Genomic DNA, 10,669 nt, shown 5'->3' with positions numbered 1-10,669 from the left:
CCTTGCTCACTGAAGCTTACTCTCATTCCAAGAATGGTGTCTACCACACCAAGATCTTTCATGTCGAATTCTTTGGATAAGGTTTCTTTAATGTCACTTACTACAGAGAGATCAGAACCTAGAATCAACATGTAGTCTACATACAAGCAAATAATCGCGACCTTGTTTGACTCAGACAAAAAATAAAGGCACTTATCCGAGTTGCTGGTTTGAAAACCAAGGCTCTTTACTGTCTTGTCAAACTTCTCATGCCACAATTTAGGTGCTTGTTTAAGACCATAGAGAGATTTGTTTAATTTACAAACTCTTTTTTTAGAACCTTCCATGACAAACCTTCAGGTTGGTTCATGTAGATTTCTTCTGTTAGATCTCCATTAAGGAAAGCCATTTTTACATCCATTTGATGCACAACATAGTGCTCAATAGATGCTATGGTAAGAAGAATCCTTATTGTTGCCAAATGGCAGACCGGGGAGTAGATGTCAAAATAATCTATCCCTCTCACCTGTTTATAGCCTTTAGCTACTAATCGTGCTTTAGACCTGGCTATAGACCCATCCGGATTAAGTTTCTTCTTCAGTACCCACTTACACCCTATTGTCTTGGCCCCTCTAGGCAGATCAACAAGGTGCCAGGTCTCATTCTGCATTAAAGAGCTCATTTCCTCATCAATGGCTTCTTTCCATAACAGGGAGTCCCTAGATCTCATCGCTTCCTTATAGGTGGATGGATCAGCCTCTAAATGGTAGGTCACAAAATCCTCACCAAAATTCTTGGGTACTCGATATCTAGTAGATACTCTTCTAGATTCTGATTCAAGGAGCATTGTGGGAGTAGTGTCAAAAATAATTGGTTCGATTCCAAAGGTGATTACGTAACCACTTCGATTAAACCAGGCAAGGTCAGGCCTTTATCTCTAAGGAATTTATCCTCAAAGAATATAGCATCCCTAGATTCTATCACCACATTGGTTGATAAATCCAAAAACCGGTCTGCAGCACTGTCTTCTGCACAACCTAGATATACACAAGTGTTTGTTCCAGTTCCCACCTTAGGTCTCCTAGGGTCTTGTATCCTAACATAAGCTATACAGCCCCAAACCTTAAGAGTGTCATATCTACAGGGATGATTATGCCATAGTTCATAAGGTGTAGAAGTCAGTTTTGAATGTGGTAGTCTATTTAGAATGTGATTTACAGTCAACACTGCTTCTCCCCAATAGCAAGAGGGCATACCAGCTGTCAATAACATGGAGTTTAACATCTCTGTTAACGTCCTGTTCTTTCTTTCGCTATGCCATTTGATTGAGGTGAGTAAGGAGCGATAGTTTCAAGGATTATGCTGCAGAGGCACGGAATTCCTTGAACTCGTCAATTTGTATTCTCCTCCCCTATCACTTTTAAATCTTTTAATTTTCAAGTTCAACTGATTTTCTACCCTATTCTTGAAAATTTTAAATTTTTCAAAAGCTTCATCTTTAGATTTTAACAGGTATAAATGACAGTATCTAGAAAAATCGTCTATAAATGTCATCAAATACTTCCAACCTCCTCTAGTTGTGTAGCTTTTAAAGTCACAAATGTCAGAATGTATAAGTTCAAGAAGTTGAGTGCTCCTAGAAACCGGTCTGAACGATTTTCTAGTTATTTTAGTTTGAGCACACACTTCACATCTGTTAAATCTAATTAAAGAGTCTAATGGTAAATTATGAGTTTTAGCTAGTTTGAGCATTTTCCTATAGTTCACATGTCCTAACCTACAATGTAGTATTTTGGGATCAAGTGAATTATGGTTAACCTGGTTTATTGTCTCATTAGCTAAACTCAACCTAAACATACCATTCAAATTATAAGCACATCCAAAATAAAAGGAGTTAACAGACAATGTTACTCTACCACTACTAAAAGTAATAGACATGCCAGCATCAAGCAAAATTCCAATGGAAATTAAATTCTTTTCAAAACTAGGAAAGATTTTAACATTTTTCAAAGTTAATATTTTACCGATGATAGAACCAGGTTCGTTGTCCCTTGTTGAGCCACTTCCACGGCGTCTCCATTTGCAACGGATCTACTGCTACTTGAACAACATCAGTGAGCAGGTCCTTGCTATTGCAAACATGACAAGTCACTCCAAAGTCTAACCACCAATCTGAAGATGTACTGGCCAACCCCTTACCCTTGCCAACTATGGCAACAAAGTTAGTAGGCTCAGTCTTGTCCACCAGCATGTGAACTTCCTTCTGTGGTGTGTCAGTGTTCCCTTTCTTAGGACCCCTACACTCAGATGCATAGTGACCCCACTTTCCACAGTTGCGGCACTTGCCCCTCTTTTTAAAATTAGTCTTTTTGGCCTCTAACTGTTGGGGTTCTTTCTTAGGTGGCTTGGACTGCCTAGGATATTTCTTGGGTTGTGAAACCAAATTGGCAGATGCCTGTTGTTGTTTCACCATCTCCAAGTTATTCCTGGCTCTGTTCTCATCTTCGATTCTAATGAACCGTTTGAGATCATCCAGCCCCACTTGTGTTTTCTTTCTGTGCATCTCAGTTTTAAAGGAATGCCAGGTAGAGGGTAACTTAAAGATAATTGCACCCACTAAGAATGCATCAACAACGGGGATGTTTTCTTGGTTCAATTTTGTTCTCAAGTTCTCAAAGTCACATTACTTGTGGAAGTATCTCCTTATCTTCTTGAAACTTGAAGTCCATAAACTTGTCAACCAAGTGAGTTTTTGATAGGTCCTCCTCCTTTTTGAATTGGGCTTCTAGGTTTTCCCAAATCTCTTTTGCGAGTCTCATATTTACTATAGGTCTCTCCCCTATCGGACAGCGAGTTCAATAGGTAGTCTTTGCAAAAGTCTTCGTCACTTATCCATTGGGCTTCGATTAGGTCCGTACAATCGAAAAATTTATTTACTACGATGTAGAAAATATTGAGGTACTTCATCCAAACGAGTCCTCCTTTTCCAAGAACCGAACTCGAACCACTAAAGCTTTCCAATTTGATCATCTCAATTGGAACAGAGCATGTTTCTCCATTGTTAAGTGATTTGTTTATATGTCCAAGTAAAAACTTAAATAAAAAATAAATACTTCAAAGAATAATCACACCTGAGATGGAGAACTCTGGATTCAGACGGCGAAAGAAAAGATCGCGATAGTGCGACGACGTCGGCGTTGGTGCTAACTCTAATGGTGTAGATCCGATTTGATTTTGTACAGCCGAAATCAAGAGGAAATAAGATTCTCACAAGTTCTTTTAACTTCTTACTTTTGTTTTGTCTTTTTCTACCTTTTCTTTGTTTTTTTTTTTTTTTTCAATGGTCAAAGCAAAGGAAATAGAAAATAGCAAACTTTCTGCCAACGAATTTTTGCAAAATTCGTATTCTGCAAAAGTCCCTTTCTCTCTCTTCTTTTTGATCAAATCAACAATACTTTTTCTTTGTTTTTTTCAATCAAACTGTCAAATCCCTTTCTCTCTCTTCTTTTTGATCAAATCAACAATACTTTTTCTTTTTCTTTTTCAATCAAACTGTCAAATCAAGAGAAGGTTTGAAAAAACCTTACGGTCAAAAGAGTAATTTCTCTTGACAAAGGTTTGGACAAAGAAGGCTTTCGGCCAAAAGAGGGATTCCTCCATCAAACTGAAACAGAAACTTTGAAGTTAAGGAATTCCAACGCTACCAAGACCAAAACCCCGAATAAGTCACTGCTTGTATTCGGTTGAAATAGGAATAACCCTCTACCCACCACGGCTGATGACAGCGCTATAGAGCCGCCGTAGTTGGCAACGACGATTGCTATCAGAGGTGAGAAGTTCTTCTTTGTGGGTGGAGCCCGCCACACTTTAGTTGTTTTTTTTTTTCAAACAAAAAACAAACGAACAACCAGAAAACTTTTGGTTACCAAAGCTTCTGGATAAAGAGGAATAAATCCTGCAGACTTGAACGATGAGCGGCGCCAAATCTGATCTCCAAAGTTGATCGTATAAGAACCGCCACGGTGATTCCAATCTCCAAGGTCGATCACACAAACTCTAATGCTTTAAGATTGTTAGGGTTAGGGTTTTAAGCACAAGGTTGCTTAAAGCATTACACCCTGAGTATCTAGTTTTGGAATACCCAGACTGCTGCCTCCAGCTAGTATATATAGGAAAACTAGGGTTTAGGTTAGATGGGCTAATTACTAGATTGCCCCTCACAGTCTGGGCATTAATACAAGTAGGATTATATTAGAACATATAAAGGGATATTACATAAATACCCTTACAGTCCAATGTGTAATAAAAAAAATGTTAAATTGGACGGTTAACCATTCATAGAAGATAGCTTGGGACTTGCCATTCTTGTATGTCTGACTGAATCTTCCATCGTTGTTCTTAACAAAAGAACTACTTAATCCTTTGTTGCGATTCACCATTCAATAAACAATACAAATCTTAACCTAACGTATAAGTACTAGGCTCTACTGCTGCCTGGACCACTGCAGAGATACCAATTTCCATTTCCATTTCTAGTAGTTTACAAATTAAAATAAGTAAGAATCGAACAGGGAAAAAAATTCTTCTTGGTAAGGAAGAAAGGAAACTGCCCATGAGCACCATAAGGAAAGCATTCAATATAACCTATGATTGGAACTAAATTGCAATCTTATCAGTAGTAGTTTGCATAAACAATCAAATATTGCATCCTATGATTTGAAAAGGAAGTGTGAAATGGACAAGTCAACATTTTATCTATATATGTTTCTAATTGCAAATGTAGATAGAATTGCTAATTTGTTGAACAGAATCAAACCCTCAAGGGCACCAACTATAACTTGGAGGAAGGTGATGGAATTGAGGCTGGATCCATACTCCATAGATGTAACCAAAATCTGCCTCATTGCGGAATTGCAAGATATGCACATTGTGAATGTAGTAGTCGCGGTCAATACCCGTGAGCTTTGTTCCACAAATGGAAATTGAAAGTAAAAAATCTTTTGGTGATGATAGCAACCTTTCCACCATTCTTCTTGTGCTAAAGTAGTCTTGTACTGCATCAAATGGTAATGCATCTAGGGGAGTAGGGAGTATAATTTGAGGTTTTAGGAGCAACCATCTTGTAAGGAACCCATTTTTATTTTTTTCGGAGAGAAGATCACTAATGCATCCGTAGAGTCCAGAAAATAGAAAACCCCGTCATAGTGTGAGTGAGACACATGTAATAGTGCGTAGGAGCTCTGGTCTGTCGAGATACTCATGAGTGGTCAATTCAGTAGCACCACGTCGAATCAAATTTAACACCAATGTGTTGCTATTCTATGATTATTGACACAGACAATGCAGTCCTAAGAAGTAGGAGATGAAGAGATTTCTGCAACAAGGTTAGGAAGCTCTGAATGAAGCAATGGTGGAAGTTCTATTCTCGCCCGGTAGAAAGGACAGAAGAAGAAGACCAAACCATCATCTCTGTACAGAAGAAGCCATCCTCCATTGGATGCAATGCAAATCACATCCTCCAACTCTGGGATATCTAGTGTATTGGAGATCTTTCGATGGGTCAGACAAAAAGCGGTCGCTGACGAAACAATACTGTAAAAACCATGGAGTTTGGTCTGCTTTGGATTCAATTACAACTGAAACATTTAAAAAAGCAGAACGCCACGCCTTACAAGTACTTCAAGGTCAACTATACCCAGAAAGCATGCGATGGTTTGAAGAAGGTCGGCATGAAGTTCAGACCAAAATCTTTTTACAGAGTTATCAATATCAGCAGTTGAACTACCTTCAAACCAGTCAGGAAAGTTGAACCAATCGGCATGGAGGTCACTTCCATAGCAAGTGGGAGAGAGATAAGACTCAGGTTGGGCACTGCACCGGCATGGCCAGCTTTTACCCCAGGAGTAAATATATGAAGGGTGTACATTTTGATGAACCAATTATAAAAGAAAAGATTTTGCCAATGGAAAATCTGGTTAGGAGAGGATGGAGCTTACGGAACGAATGCAGAGTATCTACCGAATCAGAGGAGAATGTTGGACAAATTGCTTTTCTTCTGTTTGGTGGGGAATTATTAAGCAGCTGCCAAAATGTTTCTCAATACCCCCCCCCACCCAAAAAAATAAAAATTAATGAAAATACGAGGCACATAAATAAAAGAAATCAACAAAGATCATGGAATAGCTTACATGCCTAATCCATGAAGCTAAAAAAATTGTTGGGAGCCCAAAATCCTCAAGTAAAATATTGACATTGTAATACAAACCTTAATCACATTATTACCATGCATGTCCTGTGCCATAAAAATAGATGAACAAAAAAACACAGCCTCGTACTTTACTACCCTGGGGAACAGTAGAAAAGGAGAGACAACAAAGTACCTACCAACCCACTCTAAGATTTGCAACTTATAATTCACTTTACATTGCAACCATGATTAAATACCTCCCTCAAAGCCAATCCAAAGGGATAACACTTTCAAAATCAAGTCCAGTGATTAATTGCACTAGCGTGGCAGAGAATACCATCTGGGTAGTTGTGGAATCACAGCCTGTCTTGTTCCTACTTGATGTACTGAGAGAGCCACTTGAAGCCATCACCATACCCCATCTTCCGAACAATGCTGCACATGAAGACCTCAAGAGGACGAACATTAGAGTCGGTGAGGTTCACCTTACCCTTGCCTGTGGTGAAGTTTGTCAGGCCAAGGTGGTACCGCAGTTCTTCCTCTGAGACTGCATAAGGTATGTCAATTTTGTTCCCAAGAATAAGGAACGGAACATTCGTCAATGCTTCATCTGAAAGGAGGGCATCCAGCTCTTTCTTTGACTCTGCAAACCTCTCTCTGTCAAATGCATCCACCAGGTACACCACTGCATCTACCTGCACCATAGACGATACCATTTCTACAATTAAGTCTGTTACTTAAAAAAAGTTAATGTTGACGGTATCGTAAATAGAGAAACTACGCAGAAAAAATTACAGCAACCATGCAACCTGATCAGCAATGAATCGATAGGGTAGAGAGACAGCCAAGGCAAAACCAAGTAACAGCCATGATTGTAATCGCCATGAATGCTGTGACTTAACTACATTCATCCTTGGGCTATTATAGATAGGTTCACAGCACTGATTTTAACGTGGAACATTACCAGGTTATTAACCAAAACAGAGGGTGCAGGTGAAGTCAATCAGCTCAAATCATCAAATGCGCACAATGATCTCAGCAAGCTCATGATCTATGTTATGCATTATATGCTACATGAATATTGCTTTTCTTTGCATATTCTCAGTATACTCCCCAATCTGGAAGCAAGTATGGCACCTGGACACCTGAAGAAACACACTAGGGATACCACGTATCAAAAAATATGAAAGCGGTAATTTTAACGTGTACTGTTAATCTTTTAAATCCAAATAACTTCTCATTAACTTTGAGAAATTTAAGGTACTACAATATACACTTAGCTTTCAAAAACAGCATCCACAAGTGACACTAGAAGGATAAGCTGAGTTGAGCAACAAACATTCCCATCAACACCAACTGTATGTACATTGTTCCAAGAGTAGCACATCCAACAAACCCGGGGAAAAAGGAAAAATCAACAAAGGCCAAGAGTGCATTCACAAAACCAAATGCATTCATCTCTGATTTTATCCTTCCTGATCTTGTCACCCAATCATCTCAATATACGCATCCCCTTTACATTCCTTTAATAAAACCTGCCTCCTTACCAGCAGGCATCAACAACCACCTCCATTGTATCAACAGTCTTGTAACCATCATTCAAATTATGAATGTGTTCCTTTTATTCTCTCCATACTATTCCTTGTACGTAGTCATTTAAGAGGGGGACCAACCATATTAAGTAAAGGTTCACAATAAAAATACACTCCATATAACCATGGATTATTATTCACAGATACAGCAGCTCCAAGCTAGCTGGCTTAATCAAGTTCCTCTCTTCCCCTTTTCCTTTCCTCTCTGAGAGTCTGTGTGAGTGTTTCAAAGAGAAATGATCGACTGAGATTATAATTTTCCTTTTTCTTTTTAAGTAATTAGATTATATTATATTAAGTTCTGAGACTGTTAAGCTCATCTCTAAAAGTACATAAAAGGATGTAACAGATAAGACATTGAGTACTGCTGAAAGTTGTATGAAAAGAATGTGGATGAGTTTGGGGACGGATCAGGGGGTTGGGGCGAAACATATGACTGAAAGACCCTAGATGGTAAAAACACAAGAAACAAATTGGAGAATCTGTGGAAACAGGAACCCTGTAAAGGGAATAAAAGCATAAAATCTTAAACAAATGCCTACAATGTGTGGTGACTAACACTTACCATATCTGACCATATTAGTTGCAAATGAAAATATTTTCCAACTAATATGATCCTAAGTATGCCAATGCCAACAACCAGATCTAAAACCTGATCCTGTTCTATCCGTTACCTCTCTTATAGATGAGAGGTAAGGAGCAAATGAAACATGAAACTGAAAGATTTCCAAAGTGTAAGAAAAAAAGGACAATGTCAATAAGTGCAGGAACAGCCTCTCTGTGAAAGCAGCAGGGGTAAAGCTGCGTACATTATGACCCTCCCCAGACCCCACAGTGGTGGTAACCTTGTGCACTGGGTACGCCCTTTAGAACTATGTTATATAGCATGAAGAAACAACTTAAATGGAATGTGAAGATCTCAGGTAACATCTTGGTCAGAAAATTACGTGAGGTTCATATCAGCCCAAGGCTCAACTGAGAAATGTAAATAAGCGAAGGAAAATTGATATCCTAATGCATTACAGGTCATCAGTTTAGTGAATTTATCTTCTTCTGTTTTTTATTGGAAAAACTTTTCACCAACCTTTTCCGCAGCATCTAGATTCCTACTGATAAAGTTCCACTATTCCATTAAGGCTGTGTTCATATACCTAGGGTGAAATCATTCCATGTTGATACTCATTATCGAATGGTGTTGGTTAGTTCATGTAAACACAAGGCCAATTTAGCTTTGTTTTACAATGCTATTTTGCGAGGAGTCAAAATTAAGCATTTTTTCAGAAGACCATATTCACTTACATGCCCCGGTAACCCAGAGCGAACAAATTTTATTCAAGGAGACAAAAAGCAGCTTAAATGAAAATTATAAAAGCGGCTTTTTCTTTCTTTAGCAAAAAATTCGTCAAAATGTACCTTGGCATAGTAATCTTTCCAGACTCTGCGGGCGATCTGATGCCCTCCTAAATCAAAGGCCTTAAACTTGATTTTCCCAATACTTAATTCCTCTGATGTTGGATACTGAGTCGGTTGATGCTGAACCAGTCTCTGCATATGATCCAAGAAAAACAATTAAAAGAAGAAAAAAAGAATAACACGTAGGAAACAAAGGTATGGGAAAAAAACTTTAAATTGTGCAAAGAAATCAGGAAAAAAAACAAGAGAAGAATCGCCAAGAAGGAGGAACAGAGACCTCATCTTTCAACATATGAAGGAGCGTAGTTTTCCCAGCATTATCAAGCCCTAGAAATAAGATCTTGGCCTCCTTCTGCCAAAGACCGAGAGATGCAAGGACACCGTAGAACCAATCGAGAAGAAACATGATCCCTGACGAGAGTCAAGACCCACGAATAGACAAATCCCTCAAGAATCCACTGCAGAACCTACCAAAACCCGGTCGGAAGAATTAGATCGACGGATCGAATGCCTTCAAAGTTCATACCTCCGCTCAATTTGTCGGAGAGGAGACGAAATTCCGGCAAACAAAGAAAGGAAGAGAGACGGAAGCAAGCCCTAGAAACCTCGAAATAGAAGAGAACGAGTGAGAGAAACAGCTTTGAACGCCGGAGGAAAAATTGGAGAAAAATGAAAATTCCTTTTTCTGTCTTCCCCTCGTGGACACTAGACAGGGCATTGGCATATATAGCATAAAAGCACATGAGCTGGATCACGTTACGGGTTCCTCCGGTACGACATGGACACAGTAAAGAAACATGGTGAGCTGGGTTACCGCCTTACCGGGAGTATCAGGTCCAGAATCTGCTGTCCAGCTGGAAGTCGAATATTGGCTGGTCATCGTCACCTTTTTTTTTTTTTTTGGGATAATACTGGTTCCTCGTCACCCCAATGCATTATACCCAACGATGGGGAACAAAAATCCCTGATGTGGTTATGTATTTCTTGGAATGAGTGTTTGGAGTACGAGAAAAAAGTTGGATTCCAATCTGACGTTGAGATGAGTCCTGCCATATGAAGGGACCCACTGGATCAAAATTCCTTGGCTATCAAACCATACCATAGAACTAAAATGCCTGGACCGACCAAAACGAAAAAGAAAAGCGAGCTGAAGCCGATAAAACCAAACAATCAAGACAATTAATCAAAACCTAATCATACAACCTGTTTAATCCAACCCAAAATCAAATCGAACCAAAACTGATTCTTTTAATGGGTTGGCTTTGGTTTGGCCAGTCTGATTCATCCAGATTGAACCGACCAATTGACACCCTTAGGCAGTATGGCATCCGCACATACCTGTGAAGGGGAATCGAGAGTAGTTGTAGACTTGTAGGAAGTATCCTTGCAAAGCTTATTCACATGCAGTGTGTCTCGGTGACGTGATATAAGTCATATAACTGAGCGCATATACTTAGCAGTTGGAACGGCTTTTAAACGAATTTTACATATGGAGTAT

The 10,669-nt window shown here is 39.1% G+C and overlaps 1 protein-coding gene across 1 annotated transcript; it reads right to left on the bottom strand.

Annotated features, from left to right (window-relative positions):
* Nucleotides 1-6,216: 6,216 nt before the first annotated feature.
* On the bottom strand, nucleotides 6,217-9,879 carry LOC122658730 (GTP-binding protein SAR1A-like). Its single transcript, XM_043853818.1, has 3 exons — nucleotides 9,449-9,879; nucleotides 9,172-9,303; nucleotides 6,217-6,861 (listed from the first exon to the last, which is right to left on the bottom strand). The coding sequence occupies exons 1-3, from the start codon at nucleotides 9,575-9,577 to the stop codon at nucleotides 6,541-6,543; spliced, it is 582 nt and encodes a 193-aa protein (XP_043709753.1). The 5' UTR covers nucleotides 9,578-9,879; the 3' UTR covers nucleotides 6,217-6,540.
* Between the last annotated feature and the right edge of the window lie 790 nt (nucleotides 9,880-10,669).

The sequence above is a fragment of the Telopea speciosissima genome, chromosome 4 (genome assembly GCF_018873765.1).
Source record: "Telopea speciosissima isolate NSW1024214 ecotype Mountain lineage chromosome 4, Tspe_v1, whole genome shotgun sequence".
In the NCBI taxonomy this organism is placed as follows: domain Eukaryota; kingdom Viridiplantae; phylum Streptophyta; class Magnoliopsida; order Proteales; family Proteaceae; genus Telopea; species Telopea speciosissima.
The sequence above is the reverse complement of the archived record's forward strand: the minus strand, read 5'-3'. Positions and strand labels throughout refer to the sequence as shown.

Excerpts from the sequence above, each read along its gene's own strand:
- LOC122658730 (XM_043853818.1), bottom strand. The coding sequence starts at position 9,577 with ATGTTTCTTCTCGATTGGTTCTACGGTGTCCTTGCATCTCTCGGTCTT. Across the intron at positions 9,304-9,448 it reads TTCATATGTTGAAAGATGAG|AGACTGGTTCAGCATCAACC; the intron begins GTCTCTGTTCCT and ends GATCATATGCAG. Across the intron at positions 6,862-9,171 it reads GGAAAGATTACTATGCCAAG|GTAGATGCAGTGGTGTACCT; the intron begins GTACATTTTGAC and ends TCTATGGTGCAG.